This window comes from Cryptomeria japonica, chromosome 5, assembly GCF_030272615.1.
Source record: "Cryptomeria japonica chromosome 5, Sugi_1.0, whole genome shotgun sequence".
Taxonomy (NCBI): Eukaryota; Viridiplantae; Streptophyta; class Pinopsida; order Cupressales; family Cupressaceae; genus Cryptomeria; species Cryptomeria japonica.
This window is the reverse complement of record NC_081409.1, coordinates 102,100,182-102,117,913: the sequence shown is the minus strand read 5'-3', so window position 1 is coordinate 102,117,913 and position 17,732 is coordinate 102,100,182. Positions and strand designations below refer to the sequence as shown.

The 17,732-nt window shown below is 39.3% G+C and overlaps 1 protein-coding gene across 10 annotated transcripts in view; it reads right to left on the bottom strand.

Moving 5' to 3' along the window:
- Positions 1-348: 348 nt before the first annotated feature.
- The window catches only part of LOC131067594 (probable LRR receptor-like serine/threonine-protein kinase At1g06840), a 287,435-nt gene continuing 270,051 nt past the window's right edge, over positions 349-17,732 (bottom strand). For all 10 annotated transcript variants that reach the window (XM_058002693.2, XM_058002709.2, XM_058002727.2 and 7 more), the window contains 2 exons: positions 1,105-1,251; positions 349-995 (listed from right to left, as the gene is read on the bottom strand). In XM_058002693.2, the coding sequence (XP_057858676.2) occupies positions 822-995; positions 1,105-1,251 (321 nt within the window). In that variant the 3' untranslated portion in view covers positions 349-821. The remainder of the gene's footprint in view (positions 996-1,104; positions 1,252-17,732) is intronic.

The window sequence follows — 17,732 nt, the reverse complement described above, 5'->3', positions numbered from 1 at the left end:
GTAATAATGTATATGTATACTTTATATATCCATCTATTAACTCAAGGTTGGAGACTAAAGACAGAAGAGTTAAGCGAAATAACCATGTTCAAAATCCTAAACTTCAAAAGCACTCAACAAAGAAAATGAGAAAACCATAATCATACCTAAGAACATTCTTTCCATTAATGAAGTAGGAGCATACCAATACGAAATTTGCTTGAAAATTGCATCCACATTAGAAAGCAAGAAATGAAAGTATACTAATAAGTAATATCCATTAATGTCTGAATCAGATTGTGCTCATTAATACCAGTCTTTTCCATGTAAGTTGTAAAGAAAACAGAAATTTCCAAGAAAATACAAAAATTGAATTGCAGAATTTTGATTATATTTCAATTTCATTACTTCTACATCATTTGAGGTTACTCACTAAATAGAATAAACTACACGAATATATCCAGAAACAGGTTACGAATAACATGATAACAATAAAATATGCATAGTTTGTGATAAAACTTCCTTGCATATAACTACGACAATATTTGAGGCCAATAACAGTAGGCTGTGATCGCAGCAAGCTTGCATTTAACCACTGGTTAAACCTACTAATATCTACGAGGATATGAATTTAAAAAGTATTGTTAGATTGCCTTTCATAGCTGATGACCTAAAATCAAAATTGAAACTGAATGAGAGATTTGTAACCTTGAATAGGACTGATTTTCGAAAGTTTATTTAGATACTAACTGTACAAATCAAATATTGAATGGTAGGAAGAAAGTGCTGAGATGAATATTTAAAGCAAAAGGGCTACTGCACATAGGGTTTTCTAATGAATGTCAACGCCCAGTGAGGGTGAAGGTCATATCATTTAATGTAAATGTTTCCTGCGTTGTAGAGCTTTGGGAATATGGTATAAGGCTACTTTCAATAGCTTCAATAACAGGCGGTTTGTTTTCTTGTTTAGAAGTAGAATGGTTCTTTAGCAAAGGGTTCAGTATTTGTACAACGTCCTGGAAAACATAACACTGTCAGAGGACCAGTTTCAAAAATGTGAAATAGAAAATTCATTCAAATTAACAATCAAAGCTCTTAAACTTACAGAATGGACTTACAAATTACCTTCATGGATGGACGTCCAACTCTATCAAATGTAGTACATTTCAATGCTAATTTAATCACAGGCAAAAACTCTTGGAGAGGATTGCCATGCAAAAGATGGCGATCTATAATTGATTCCAAGTTATCTTCTTGAAATTTGATCTTGACCTGATTACCAAAGGGATCAAAAGATTTCAAAAGATTGTGAGACTAATGAAACAGATCCACAATTAAACAAATGATATACTCCACAAGCAAAAGAGAGACATTGACAAGTGATAACGTCAAGAGACAACTGATTAGTATATTACACTGCAAATAGAAAATGAAATGTAATTATGAATTGATTGAACAGGTAGGAGGCTTTGCCTATTTCTACACTTAAACAAACACTTTACATAATGGTGACCAACAAATGAAAGCACAAACCTTAATACATATTAATGTGACTTTTCCAAAATTATTGGTAACTGAATGGGCCCAACAACATGGATTTTACACTCTAAACCTAACCGAAAGAACAACTTCGAGGGTTGAAGAAAGGTGGCATTAACAAGTTAGACCTTCCACGGAGGAAGCTCGTTGTCTCCCTTAATGACAGCTCTTTAAAACCCAAGCATTTCTAACAAATTAATAAGCTTGCCCTTGTAATTATTACCAACATAGTGTGAAATAATGTAATTACTGGAATGCATACTCGTTGAGGTTATCTCGAGATGAGTAAACATACAAGGATCAAATCGAACAAGAATTAAAAATGTCTATGGAAAACTTTGTTTAACATAAATACATGATTGAGTTGTAATTGGGTTAATCCTGCATCAGTAAAACTTGAGAGACAAGGGTGACTTATAAAGCATCGCATTTCCAAAAGCTTTGCCAATGAAGAAAAAAGCTTGAGGATGAAACACCAAGTGATGGATTACTTGCATACAACGTATGTTCCTTGTCTTCTAATTATTATCAACATAAATGACAAAAAATGTCAGTGCAATTTCTACTCATTGAAGTCATACTAGAAAAATCACTCCAGCCGATTCCCACAAATTTTCTGATCTGTAGGATTTTAGGAAATAAAATCATCTAATAAAATTTTGTTCCTGCTTATTTAGAGCTTGGGCTATTGTGTAGTGCTTCCAAAGTCAACTTGAGAATTTCTTTCCTAGTATCCCTTGGGTCCACCTGTGAAAGCTGCTAGCTAATCCTTCCCCTAGTCCTCTTCCATTAGTAATTCAAAAGGATTGTAGAAGGATGGAATTATATGTATTGGCCTGATCTTTCCCCTTCCTGTGGTAGTCCTTCCAAAATTTATTTGCTTAGCTATTGTCCTCTTGCATGTTTTGTAGACCTGGAGTTTGAAAACCCGTCTTCTTGATATCCTGCTGGGGTATGCACTTTTGGTCTTCTGTAAGGTTCTACTAATTTCTTGATAGATCAGAGGGGCACCCCCTGGTCTAAGTTTTTGTGCGCATGCCACAGTCTACATCTCTAAGGGTTGTTATCATACTCTAGTGGTTTCTCCCATCCTATAACATTCATGTTAAGAACGACCCAATCAGGAAATGGTTGATTCAAGTTTAGGCTGAAACAAATTCTACCAGAGTTCAAAATCCCTTTGTTCATGGTGAGCTTGAAAGAGACAATGTCTTCAGCTATGAGATTCTCAATATTTGGTAAAGAAGCTTGTGGCCAATGTTCACTAGGAAGAAGAGGGAGTCTAACCCAAATAGGCACTGTGCCAGGGAGATCTTTCATATGGTTGAACGTAGAAGCCCAATGTTTAAACTTTAATCAATGAACCTAATTTTTTGGTCAACCATGAACCTGATTAAAAATGCGATCTTTCTCTATCTTTGAGGCAAATACACCAGGAAATACCTGTTATGCATCATCACAGATCCAGTGAACCTGTGATTTTTCACTCTCTTGGATCCAGTACCTATGCATTTTCAGTCCTGGAAATGTTCCCATAAACTGCCATAGCAAGACACATTCTTTGGGAATGAAATTTTTGAGGGTTTTTTCTGAGATAGGAGCAATTTTCTTTGAGAAATGGTATGTTTAGTTTGGGGAAAGATCATTCTGCATACTTGGAGCTTTATAAAAACTTTGCATTGACACTTGATAGGGCCTGGGCTTCTGGAGAAAGCCAATGCCTCCTTTGGTGATGCTCACCCATTGTCATAGGGTAGAGGACAGAGTAACAGACGTGGTGTAGGTGACCTGATTGTGGTTTGTGGATGGAGCTTCAAACAAAATGAAATACACACTGAGGAACTTAAGCATTGAGAACTTGAGAGTCTTACAGCCTTTGAAGACAAAAATAAGAAAATAAAAATGTCAAGCTCCACTTGTGATCCCAAGAGTTCATAGAATTCCAGACACTCATATCAACAAAATGAACCATGCATAGTACACAAGGCAGATCCAAACCATCAAAGGGAACTTTTGAATAGCTCCTAAAATATGGATTCTTTCTTTCCATATTGCATGGCTTTTCTCTGTTCTAGTCTCTGTCTTTTGTTGACATAGTGGCCTTTCTGTAGTAATGGTTAGCTTTTATACTTTTGCTATTACTCTTGTCTTTAGCTAAGGCTTGGTTGATGTACTTACAATGTGTAATGTCCTCTTGCCAAGGGTTGTACAAAAGTTCTACCTTTTCCCAATTTCAGACAATAGACATTGTGACAAACAGTTTGTTTGCAAGCTGATAAAGGTTTCAGTTTGCTGATATGACACTGTATGCTGTTGGTATAAATATTAAATGCATGAAAGGCCATCTATATTGATCTTACATTCAAAGAATGGCGAATGCACGTGTGACAGAATTGTAACTAATTATTCCAGCCGTCAAACCATATACAAAACAGATTACAAGTATTTCAAAATACCTTAATGGAGCAACTATTCTGAAATTTGCAGTTCAATAACAAATTTAGATTGTTAATAGTCTTGCGCAGCAGCAACCAATGTACTCATCTTAGAATTAACAACAACAGAGGATGGGTATATCATGCTCAATCAATAACACTCGGAATTGCATTTTTCAATCCGGAGATTACTATTCCTGCTCTCTGCACTATGGCAGCAACTTGTCCCCCTTCTAAATTTTGTCCATTCTTCCACTTTTGGCCACACACCAGTAAGTGGAATTAATCAACATCACAACTTCATACCCAATGACCCTTTCTAGAGCATGCTAAAAATCTCTCTAATTAGGTTGCGGCCTTGGTTTGGGGCTTGGACCATTTCTTGACTTCCTCAAATTCATGAGATTTGTGACATCTCATTTTGGATTTTAACTAGAAGATTTACAAATTTTGCATAGCAAGCAATGATGTCATCTATCACCAAATTCTAAACCTCCAACTAACGAACTTCCTGCGTACAAAGGAAAGTTGGTTGTAAGGGTCTAACAACAGACCCAATATGGTTCTCTAAGTGTTATTGACAATATTAATGTGGTTGTTGACCCTTAAATTTATCCCTTCACCACTCTAATTTCTAGGCACATTCATATTATTCTGCATGGTATAATACTATAAAGGAACTAAGCACAACATATCTATGAGGTGCTCTTGTTCTTGGACAATTTTGTAGTACCGAGCTTTAGCTGAATCATATTTTGTCATGGTTCTCTTCTCCCTTTCTGCCACATGTAACTCTTTGGTCACAATCTTTGGATTTTGTTCTTCCCTTGGCTGATTTGTACCTTTCATTTTTTGAAATAATAACAAAGCTCTCTGTCACTGCCATGCATGTGGAATACACAACATGAAAATGATTAGCTTCTCAAAACAGGATAGCAAGAGCACCAACTCTCACACAATTGTAATGCCCTTAGCAAAGCATTAGCTCAAATCCATTAAAAAAAATTGCAGTCACTGAAATCCTGCCTCATTTTGATCCTCAAGTTCCCAATGTGGGCAACGTGAGAGCATATAGAGAGACTAAAATGAGGACAATGAAACTAACTAGCAAGATATTGGTGACTACCTGACCAAATTACAATAGAATCAAATTCATGAGATATGAATCAATGCCAGAATGGAAAATGTTGATATGCAAATTCCAATCAAACTGTAATGGCCGATAACAAGTGGAAATATCACTGCCAAAATGGTAGACTAAATCACCTGATTCTAATACACACCAAGCTGATGGATAATATATTGAAAATAAAATGAATCTGATAGATAAATCAATTAGGAATCTACAATGAAAGAAGGGATCTAGCAGTCAACCATTGAGGATATTGAATCAATTAGAATCAGCAATTGGTGATAAATCATCCAGTTCTTACAACATTTGAAATGACAAGAATTGATATTTCCATATGATATCAATAACAATAACCAGCAAAAATAAGTTTGAAAATGATTAATTTCCACAATATTATGACAGTCAAAATACTAGAATATTGAACTGTCGAACTGTCAAATTCCATTCGTAAAGCCATTCTACAAAAGGAACTAATGTTGACAAATATCCCTAAATTTAGGTTAACTGCTGAACTAGACTGATTGCAAATCGTACACCTTGATTGAAGAAGTATGGCCAACTTGGAAAGAAGTATAGCCAACATTATCTCTGATCAACTTGACTGAGTTGATAAACCTCCCCAGCATATAGGTATAGATTTATGGAGATTATTTGTTGCTGCCAATAAGAAAGATTTAGAACTATAGGACACTAAAAAATGCAAAATATTCAACTAGTAGAGCCTAGAAGATATAATACGACCTGCAAATAATGATAGGAATAGGCTATGATTACTTTTTTGGATTGTTGTGATCTAAAATCAAGGCTAGTTATGAACCAAATCAATGCCTAAACTCACAACTCTTGCAAGGAATTAATGACATTCTAAGCATGTACAGTTCCATGTGAAATATGGTATAACCAACGAACTTAGAATAACAAAATTTGTGCGACCAGAATTAAGATAAAAAAAATCAGATTAAATAAGTAAAACCTTTATCAACTCCATATGATGAGGATATCATGCACATGTACAACCTAAATATAGTACAGTCAAGCTGAAAAGGGTACGAACTTGAGCCAAAAAGGTATGACCTATGGAGGATAAAATCTCACCAGAACACTAAAAATAATACCAATTTTATTATATCATCATAAACCGAAAACTGAAGCCAATAACTAAATACTAGAAAATCACTGAAAACTTCACCAAAATCAGGAACCTAGAAACCGAGATCAATTGGAGCATGATGACAATCCCTATGTGGAAACACATTGAAAAGCTAGGAGAGTTTTGTTGGTTGAAAATTTTGTACACTAGGGGAAATATACAAAATTGTGGTTTCAACCATAGCGTGTGAGTAAAACTCTCTTGATTAAGGGAAGGCTCCCCCTATCTAACTACAACTTTGAAAATAAAATAGGATGGGACAACAATCTTTCTTCTTCTTTCAAGAAAGACAATATCTTTTTCTCTTCACAGAAAAGGATAGCGATTTGATATAAACAGCAGTAACCACTTTTAAAATGAAATGAGAGAAAGGAAATGAAGTTTCCAGAAGCGCAAAGACTTCCGTCACTTCCTTTGGGACGGGACAACAATATCAAGCTTAAAGACTTGATTATGTGAAGTCCTATCTACCCTTTTCTATACTAATGCTATAAAGAACAAATTATAACAGCTCAAAGATTGGGATATCTTATTCTTTTCTACTTAAAAGAATGGGAAGTAGTATAAGCTCAAAGACTTACAACTATTTCTCACAAAATCTACTCCTAAATTCTCCTAAGAACAAGTGAAAGCACAAAGACTTGCAGCTTTTCTCAACAAAATAGTTGTTTTAATCTATATTAACCTCAACTACTTGCAACACAAAGACTGCAAATCAAATGTGATCAAGCTCTCAAAGAAACACTTGCAAAGAAGGAAATATGGAACACCAACTCAAGAATGTATCACAAAGACTCAAAGCTTGAATAATTTTCTTCTATTCCTTTCAATCTTTCAATTTACACATAAAAGCTCAAAGACTTCTTTGCTGCAAATTTGATAGAGTTTTTGCTTGCTTTCCAAAAAGATAAAGATTACAATAGACCCCTCAAGTATTTATAGAAGAGGAGCCTTGAGAAAAAGGTGGGAGGATCCTAACTAACTTGAGAGATTCTCTCAACCACCAAGACTTATTCAATAACTAACTAAGACTTATTCCAACTACAATCCTAATTGAACACAACCTGTAGTTGCCTTACATGTAATTACAAAAGTGCAAGTTATGAGTTGACTTACATTTTACAAAAATACTTTTACATGTAACTTGTCGAAAGGAAAACTACAACTAAAGATTACAAAAGTGGAAAAATAATACTAAGTGTTGAAAAACACTTAAGTTGTAGCACGTGGAGATAGGAACCCTTTAAACTTCTGGATGATCATTTGTAGTTCCTCAAGATCTGGTTCATGGGTGTTCTTGGCAACAACCATGGTCTTCACGATAGTATCATGACATCGAAGGAGCGCAGAGCTGTTTTTATCCAGGATGGATTGGATTTCATGCAAAAAGACTTGGTGTTTCATCAACATTTGAATTGAAGCGGCCGAGAATTGTTCGCTCCTCCATTCATTATGGATCCTCATCTGTAAATTAGCAAGAACTTCTTCTTCTGGAATCAGCTCTCCATCCTGACTTAATATGTTGCAAGAGGTCCTTTCACAATGTGAGACAATATCTTGGAAAAATTCACCCCGGAATCTCTTTGCATCATCGATCTACTCAATGAGGGATTTAAGAACAAGGGCCTTGTTTTCCAGAAGCTCTTCAAATTCCAAGTACATGACCCTGGAAGAGATGATGGCATGCTCCTGTAAAACACTCAGCTATTGTTGGGGCATGGTACGCCAGATTATCAAACTTTCTTCAACACTTTCCAGATTCTTTTTGAAAGTATCATAAGTCTGATCCAGTTTCTCCTCAATGGTTTCCAACTTAGACATCATTTGAAAAATGTCTTTCATTACCTATGCACATAGATCATGAAGTTGATCAACCCAGGAATCCAGTGCTTGTACCTTTTGAGCAGCCCTTTCCACTCCACGAATTGATTCTTGGGAACCAGAAGAACCTATGGAGCTACTCCCTTCAGCAGCAGGTTTTGTGATTTTATGAACGACTGCCATAAGTTGTCGGTTTTCCTCTTCTAGCTTGTCTTTCTTTGCTAGAAGTTCATCACACCTTTGTACCAGTGAAGCTACAGAAAACTGAGCATCATGTTTAATGACCTCACGCGTTTGTTTGCCCAATTCTATCCTTGTAACCTTATAATCAGCAGCTGACATTTCTTCAAGTGGCTTATCTGCAATGGGTTCTACAATTTCAGCTACCTTCATCTTGTTGCTGTCAATAGTTCCTCTGGAGATAGTCTTGGCCTTCTCAGCAACCTTGGATCTGGACTGTTTTAGTTGCTAATAATCAAAGGCGTCAGGTGAGATTTATTGCTTCTTCCTTTTTGGAGTTAAAGAGCTAAGCCATGGGGGTAAAGTCATCAACTCCCCTTCAGTAGCAGCTGTAGGCAAAGGAGAAGCAGTTTCTGTTTGAATCACCGTGGTCATCCTTGGAGAAATATTTGTTTGGACAGCGACCACAGTTTGCTTAGTTACCAATGGGCATGAAGATTGCCTCATAAACTCTTCAAAATCAGAAGTGGAAGTATCAATTTCTGACAACTGGATGCAAGTAGGAATATCCTCAGGAACTTCCAACACACTCTTTTGTTGATGATCAGGAGGTGGTTCGTATGCTGAAATGGGAATAGCATTCTGAGGAGATTCATCCACAAGCAAATCAAGAGGAGAAAGAGGCGTCTCAATGGAAATTGGAGGAATGATTTCATGAGTCGAGTCTGAAACTGGATACTTAGGAGCATCATCAGATTGCTGCCCTTCTTCTGGATTATCTAGATCAACCATCTAAACATGAAAACGTGATTTTTCCTTCCCGTGAACTGTCGTCTCCTCAGGAGGAAGCACTTCTACCCGACTAACTCGCAACTTGATCCTTGTGCCTGAAGATGATGCACCTTCCTTGTTGTCAACCTGAATCTCAGACTTATGTCCAAGAGGCCCCATAGAATCATCTTCTTTTCCAATTTTGATTTTTATGAGTCTAACAGCATTACTTTTCAGCCATGCGTTGGTGTTAGCCAAGATAGGCTGAAATCTCTCAAGGATGGATATGCACTCTTTGTGTGACCATTGGATCAAAGGAAGTGGAGCTTCCTCAACCCTTCGAGAAATATATTCAGGATCAAGTACGTGCCCATCGTCAATCATCCCTTGTGGGATATCTACCAAGTTCAAATCAACAATTTGCTCAACAATGAGCCTGCAGTAATCCATCTTTAGAACCACGACCTCCGTGCGGAGATCTATCCAGATATCCTCAATGCGATGTAAGTGCACAAAGGATTTTTTTAATCTTCTCCTTCATACCCCTGTAATCAAAATCAGCTTTAGGTTTAAAACCTTTTGAGCTTAATTTCTTGCATTTCAGTTTCCATGGCCTTAGCTTTTACAGATGTGACGAGAGAATACCGGCCAATTTTTAATGGGTTTGTTGTAGAGATCCCCATTCCAACCTTATGTTTAGCAGACTGAAAAGTGTGGACAGCCATGATCTGTCTTCCCAACTCCATAAGAATGATCCTATCAGTTGGGTATCTAGGAAGCATATATGGCTAACCACTATAGCATCGAATTCTCATATAGGTGAAGGTGGGGAACTGTAGAAACAAGCATCCATACTCGCTCACCCTTTCCCATGCCTCATCTGATACCCTATTGTTCCTCAGAGTTCTGTCAAACTGACACATGAAGTAACCGAAGAATGCATCTTGGACTCTTCTGAAATGCAGTCTGCTGAGTCTCAACGACAACTGATCATAATATTCCCAAACTGGTATAAGTGAGCGATCACCCTTGGTAGAAAGACCTGGAAAGTGTCTAAGTGATGCTGCCAAGTATACCAAATATGAGTTCATGTAGAAAGTCATGGTGGAAGGGACTGCTGCAAGTTGTTCACACAAGGCATTGCTGATGACTTCTCCCCATGATATATGATGAGTCTGCCTTATGAACATGATGAACTGGTACATCTAGGGCTCAAAAACATTAGAATGTTCAAGGCCCATCATCCTGCTGAGAAGGGTTATGGTGTCTCCTATCTCCCATTTGAAATCACAGCGGTACAACTTAGCCCACCTTGAGAAGGAGGCTCGTGGCTTTTGGATCCACCTGTTGATATGTCATTTACAATCTTTTTCTCTCTTCACGTGATACTCAGCGGCACTTTCTTTGGAGATTTGCATGTAAATAGGTGCAAGAGATATTCTGAAGACCTTCTCGATTGTATCTGCATCAAGACGAATTATTGCTTCACCATCATCATTTTTCATGACTCTTGTCTCCTTGTCAAAACGATGGGCGCAAGTGAGATGTAATATCCCAGTTATTTTTTTTTTTGATTTTTAAGGCCAACAATAACATCAACAAGAATTGACCCGTTAAGGTTAGAAATCATAAACTTAAACCATGCTGGGAAAGTAACCCTTCCACTTTCTGATCACCAAGTGCCCAATGTGGGAAGGTGAGAGCATACGGTGTTGAGGGGATCATTAGCTTAAGAAACTGAAATACAATGCAATGCTTGGGTGGCAAGCCAGCCCCTTCCGCTTATCTAGCGGGAAAACAAGGAAACTTGGCGGTAAACCAGCCAAGTGAGATAAACAAAATAAGAATCACTGAACAACAATATTTCAGCGGGAGGACTGCAATTACATAATAACCTCAACTCGACCGCTTATGCAGCAAGAGGACCATTACACAAGCTATCACTCGACCACTTATGCAGTGGGAGGACTGAAAATTACAAAGTTACTGGATATTAGGCGGCAAGCCAGCCTCTTCCACTTTTTCAGTGGGATGAGAGTTACAAAATAGAACTGGTTAGTAGTACTACTACCTAACCTTACAATAATAGAGACGAGAGAAGGAGAGTAATGCAATTTATCACAATAAGAACATGAATTTTTTGCTACAACCAAACTGCAAGCTGGAATTACAAATCAGCAGCCTATGGAAATGCCAAAATGCTCATCACTCCCTCATTATACATCCGAATCAGTTCAAACCAGTCCCAAACCCACAATATATCACTCACAACAGCAACCAATCAAAACTACAACCCAAACAACCCCTTATAAATTTGGCATGCATCCCAATGCAAGAGCAGAAACCCACGCTATACCTAGGAATTTCGATTTAGCATAATAAATTCAAAACTCAATCAAACAAGCTGTAAACTCACAAAGTTTATCGCCAATGCTGGGAAGAAAGAAGGAGATGATACCCATAATCGTTCGTCGCTCTAGTAGAGAGGTATGATTGAAAAGGTACTTCAGCCACAGGCAAACCAGCAAGTCTCCAGAGTCACTCCAACACCAAAAATATATATGGAAAGCTCTGAGAATGTAAAAGCATACAATGCACAACTAGGTACTGTATTTCAAATACGAAACCGGGAAGCACTAGGGAGATGCACTCCGAAGCCTTAGGTTCTGTCGCCAAACTGGCAGCATAACATTACAATTTTTTCAAGATCTTGAAATGGGAGCCCAAGGCTCATATTTATAACTTCTCACCATCCAAATTCAAATGCAAATTCCACTCCCTTCATTTGCATTACATTTCATCTTCATGTGGACCCAAGTGTAGCGCCATATACAAGAGTCAAACCCCACGCCAAAGACATGGACCCACGTTAACCACTTTTGGCGAAATTAGAGATGCAATATGAAAATGATACTCCTACAAATATTTTCGATATCCCTTAATACACATGAATTTTGCCAAACTTAGAAAATAATGGACATTAATCCCAAATTCCATAAATCAGTAGCAATTAATCAAAATAATTTAAATATTAAACCTTAGGATAAGGAATTAATATTTAAATGCGTCACATGACTCCCGTACTGATTTAGGATAAGGAATTAATATTTAAATGCGTCACATGACTCCCGTACTGATTTTCTGACAAAACTATGATGAGATTGAGCCAGGAAGACCACTGAGCTGCTACAGGATCAGGACCCTGTCCACTGCCAGAAATAGAATTATGCCACACTGCCACTTACTAAAAATAGTAAGTCAAAACTAATGCTCCGAAAAGCATGATCATCGCGCCCAGTGACAAAGCATGGAGAGCTCAGTAGGACAGTATCGCCAAAATAGTCATCTCTTGACTTACTAAAAATAGTAAGTCCTCGCCTCATCAATGCTGGACCCTCATTCTTCATTCCACCTAGCCTACGGGTCTCAGGAATAGGCTAATGGACCACTGGAAGGTCATCAATGAGAAGGGGACATTACAGTCCGCCCTCCCCAAAATTGCTTGTCCTCAAGCAACTGCAAGGTTGGATGTAGTAAAATCTCTTCATTTTCCCATGTAGCATCCTCTGCTGGTAGATTCTTCCATTTGATCAAGTATTCCCTGATCACCCTTCTCCTCAAAGATCGTTCCCTGAATTCAAGGACAGCTTCAGGAACCAAAACCAACTCACCCTCCTCATCAAGCGGAGGTAACTCAGTTGAAGCAACAACATTATGTCCCAGAGCCTTCTTAAGGCGAGACACATGAAATACATTAAGGATCCTGCTGCTTGCTGGCAATTCCAGCTCATACGCCACTTCTCCAACCCTTTTGCTGACTCTGAAAGGCCCATAGAATCGTGGCTTCAACTTCTCAACCCCAATCTTCTTGAGAGTAGACTGTTTGTAGGGCTGGAACCTCAAATAAACCATGTCGCCCACCTCAAAGGTGCGCTCAATTCGCTGTTGATCAGCATACAACTTCTGTTGATTCTGTGCATGCTGGAGATTGTCCCTCAAAATCCTTAGAATATCCTGACTCTGCTGCATCATATCCTTTGCCTGAGGGGTTCGGCTATCACCAAATACCAAGTCCGTGAAGCTAGGAGCTTCCCATATAGTGCCATGAATGGTGACATCCGGATGGACATGTGATAGGAGGAATTGTAACAATATTCCCCTAGGTGAAGCCATCTCACCCATGTATTCTGCTGCTCCGAGACATAGTTTCTAAGATAACCTTCCAACCACTTATTCACTATCTCGGTTTGCCCATCAGTTTGAGGGTGATAACTGGTGCTTGGAGTGAGCATAGTACCACACAATTTGAAAACCTCCTGCCAAAAAGCACTTAGGAACTTGTTGTCCCTATCACTCACAATGTTCTTTGGTAAACCATGTAATCTGAACACCTCCCGGAAGAACACTTCAGCAACTTGTGCTTTTGTAAAAGAGCTGGTGATGGCGAAGAAATGAGCAAACTTTGTAAGTCTGTCCACCACCACATAGATACTATCCTTCCCTTGAGCCCGAGGCAACCCCGTGATGAAATCCATAGAGATACTCTCCCATTTTTGACCGGGAATAGGCAAGGGTTTAACAAACTAGCTGGTAGAGTGTGCTCATCTTTGTTCCTCTTGACATGTATGACACTCCTTAATGTACTTCAAAACGTCACTTTTAAGTCCCTTCCAAGAGAATCTCTCCTAGATGTGCCTGTATGTTTTGAAATAACCTTGGTGAGCAGCAAGGGGGATGCCATGGAAAGTCTTCAAAATCTTCTCTTTTAACTTAGATTCAGCTATTATGAAGATTCTTCCCTTGTACAGGATCAATCCCTCAACCAATTTGTACCTTTCATCATGAAAAGTACCTTCTATAAGGCTGGTTGCAAACTGATTTTTGGCGTAATCAGGAAGCAACAACTCTCTCCAATCAGTAGTAAGCTCGCAAAGTGAGCTTAAATGGGGTCTTTTGGATAAGGCATCTGCCACAACATTGTTTTTACCCTTAACATACTCAATATCAAAATCGTAAGCCTGCAGCTTACTCACCCATTTCTGCTGTCTCTCATTCAGATCTTTCTGATGCATGAAGTGTTTAAGACTATTGTGATCAGTCTTAACAATGAATTTACTCCCCACCAGATACTGCCTGAACTTTGCAAGGGCATGCATTATGGCAAGCATTTCCTTGTCATAAATTGAATACAGTCTCTCAGGACCTCTCAATTTCCGGCTCTCAAAGACTATAGGATGCTTATCCTGCATGAGAACTGCATCAACACCTTCTCTAGATGCATCACACTGTAGCTCAAATGGCTTGGTGAAATCAGGCAATGCTAAAACCGGGCAGGAACTCATGATCCTTTTAAACTGCTCAAATACTGTCTGTGCCTTTTCGGACCATTCAAAAGCTCCTTTCTTTGTAAGATCTGTGAGGGGGGCAGCCAAATGAGAATATCCCTTCATAAATCTCTGATAAAATCCACACAATCCCAAAAATCCCCTCAAATGTGTTATGTTTTCGGGAGTAGGCCAATCAATGATGGCTCTAATATTTTGAGGATCCACCTTCACACCACCTACACTAATAATGTGACCAAGGTAGAGCAACTCTTCAATCCCAAACTCACATTTGGACTCCTTGGCAAATAGGGATTTAGATTCCAATATGCTCAACACTTCATCCAACTGTTGTAAATGTTCTTTCCAAGACTTGCTGAATATAAGTATATCATCAAAGAATATCAAAACAAACTTCCTTAGCTGCTCTTGGAAGATTTTGTTCATGCATGACTGAAATGTAGCTGGAGCATTAGTCAAGCCAAAGGGCATGACTAGGAACTCAAAATGCCCAAAGTGGCATCTGAAAACAGTCTTCTCCACATCTGATGCTCTCATTCTAATCTGATGGTACCCCAACTTGAGGTCAATCTTGGAAAAGAACACTGCCCCATGTAGCTCGTCAATGAGCTCATCAATCCTTGGAATAGGATACCGATTCTTGATGGTTTTCTGACTCAGGGCTCTGTAATCTACACACATGCGCATGGTTCCATCCTTCTTTCTCACCAAAACAACAGCCGAGCCAAAGGGGCTTTTGCTAGGCCGTATGTAACCCATGTCAAGCAAATCCTGAATTGCTTTCTCAATCTCATCCTTCTGCTTCTTAGGATATCGGTAAGGAGTAGTCATGACTGGTTTAGCTCCTTCTTCAAGCTCAATAATGTGTTCGACACCTCTTTCAAGAGGTCTGCCAGGAGGTGGGTTTTCGAACACCTTGCTTCTCTTGGTTATCAAAGCTTGAATGTCTTCAGGATAGTTCCTGTGCTCTTTTTGTGGTTCTGAAGGCATGACCATGATCTTGCTTCTATCCTTGATCATTGCTGAAATATCTGAGGTATAGCTGCCCTTATCTACCAATGGATTGGAAGGCATTATCAAACACTCTGCTGCCCACTCCACCTGATTATGGCGGATCAGCCTTTCCATTCTTTTCAAGGATACCACTTTAAGTCCCCCATGCGACATTCCTCTCAACACTACCTTCTTCCCTTCAGACATGAATTTCAGCTTCATGGTTTGTAGGTTTAGTGTGATCTCACCAAGAGATCTCAGCCATTGAATCCCGAGGATTGCATCATCAGTCCCTCCAATGCTCACCACAAAGAAATCATCTCTGATTTCATGATTCCCCAAATTCAGAGACATGTTGGAAATCATTCGGTTACAGAATATAATGGAGCCATCTGCTACCATGACTTTGAAGCCCTCAACTTCCTCTGCCACTAGTCCCTTTTTTGCAACAATCCTCTCATCAATGAAGTTGTGTGTTGCACTTGTGTCAATGAGAGCAATGACACGATGCTCTCCAATCTTACCCCGAACTCTGAAGGATTCATTTTTGTGAATGCTCGAGCGTTGATCAACCACTCCTCTATCTTTTGACCCAAATTCAGGCCCTTCAGGAGCCTCTTCATACTCGCTGTCCTCAACTTCAGTTTGTTGTTCTGAAATTTCAGAATCTGATCCATCTACAGAATAGCACTCCATCTGATGCAAATTCCCCTTTCCATGACACTTATGTCCGGGGGCCCAAGGTTCTCTGCAAGAATAACAAAGATTCTTTCTCCGGAGCTCTTGATGGAGCCCATCATCCATACGCGGAGGAAACCTCTTGGTCTGATTCATGAACTTCTTCTTGTCCTTTCTGAAAGGGAAAGGCTTGGACTGAGTTTTACTCTTTGGGGCAGCCAACTCCATGCTTCGAGATTTTTTGATAGCTTTCGCCAGGGTGGGCGGATCAAAAGCTTTGACCCATCCTCTCAAAGGTTCTTCAAGTCCTTCTGTGAAAAGGACAACCAACTGCTTCTCTGAGATGCTACTTACCATGACTGACAGGTTTTGGAATTCAGTCACGTAAGTGTCCAATGAACCTTGCTGCCTAAGTTGTGCAAGTTCTCTAAACTTCACCTCTGGATCCCTAGTGTCGAATCTCTCAATCAACTTGTTGGTGAAATCAGCGTAGGTGGTGACTAAGTTGTGACCAACCCATGGTACCACCATTTGTGGGCCACTCCATCCAAGTGCAAGGTAGAAAACTTGATGGCATCCTCCTCCGGCATAGGTCTCAAGGACAAGTAATTGTCCAACTTCTATACCCATGCTCTAGCTGTACTCTTAGCACTTCCATCAAAGTGTGCTTAGGTCACTCTTCCAAGAGCTTGCTGAAAATCTCTTGGGGCAGCAGACTTATAGTCATTCCTCCTTCCTCTCTTCATTTTTTGATTCATAAACTGATCCAGAGTTAGGATATCTCGGATCTCACCAGGAAGAGAAACATACTCCATGTAGCTGTTTCTTATTTCATCAGCTGTGGGTATCTCTGTTTCAGCTTGTTGTACTTCTCTTGGCAGAAATACAGGTTGTAAAGGCCTTGGGGCTGAACCTCCATTGTTACTCCCGTTATTACTCCCATTTCCATTGCCTACAGGAGCGTTAGAAGTGCTGGCTTCCGGTCCATTGTTGGGCTGATTAGGGACCCCAACAACGTTCTGGTTGAGCTTGGCCAGCAGTAGAGACATCATGTCCATCATAGCATTGAATTGTCTTTCTGCCTTCTTATTGGGTGCCTCATTTGGTTCTGTAGTTGTATCTGCCATTGAATCTACTGAATCTGAAGTATCTAGATCCTTCCCTCTGTTTATCAGTACTTCTGAGAAAGTGTCCTCTTCTGGCACTATCGGAGTCTGAAACTGCTGTCTTTTCTGCTCTCTACTGTAGTATCTAACGTCTCTGTCACTCATGGAGACTTCTGAACCCACTGACTCTCACAGGCTGGTAGGAAAACCAGCTCTGATACCATTGTAATATCCAAGTTATTTTTTTATTTTATTTTTAAGGCTAACAATAACATCAACAAGAATTAACCCGTTAAGGTTAGAAATCATAAACTCAAACCATGCTAGAAAAGTAACCCTTCCATTTTCTGATCATCAAGTGCCCAATGTGGGAAGGTGAGAGCATACAGTGTTGAGGGGATCATTAGCTTAAGAAACTGAAATACAATGCAATGCTTGGGCGGCAAGCTAGCCCCTTCCGCTTATCCAACGGGAAAACAAGGAAACTTGGCGGTAAACCAACCAAGTGAGATACACAAAATAAGAATCACTCAACCGCAATATTTCAGCGGGAGGACTGCAATTACATAATAACCTCAACTCGACCGCTTATGCAGCGGGAGG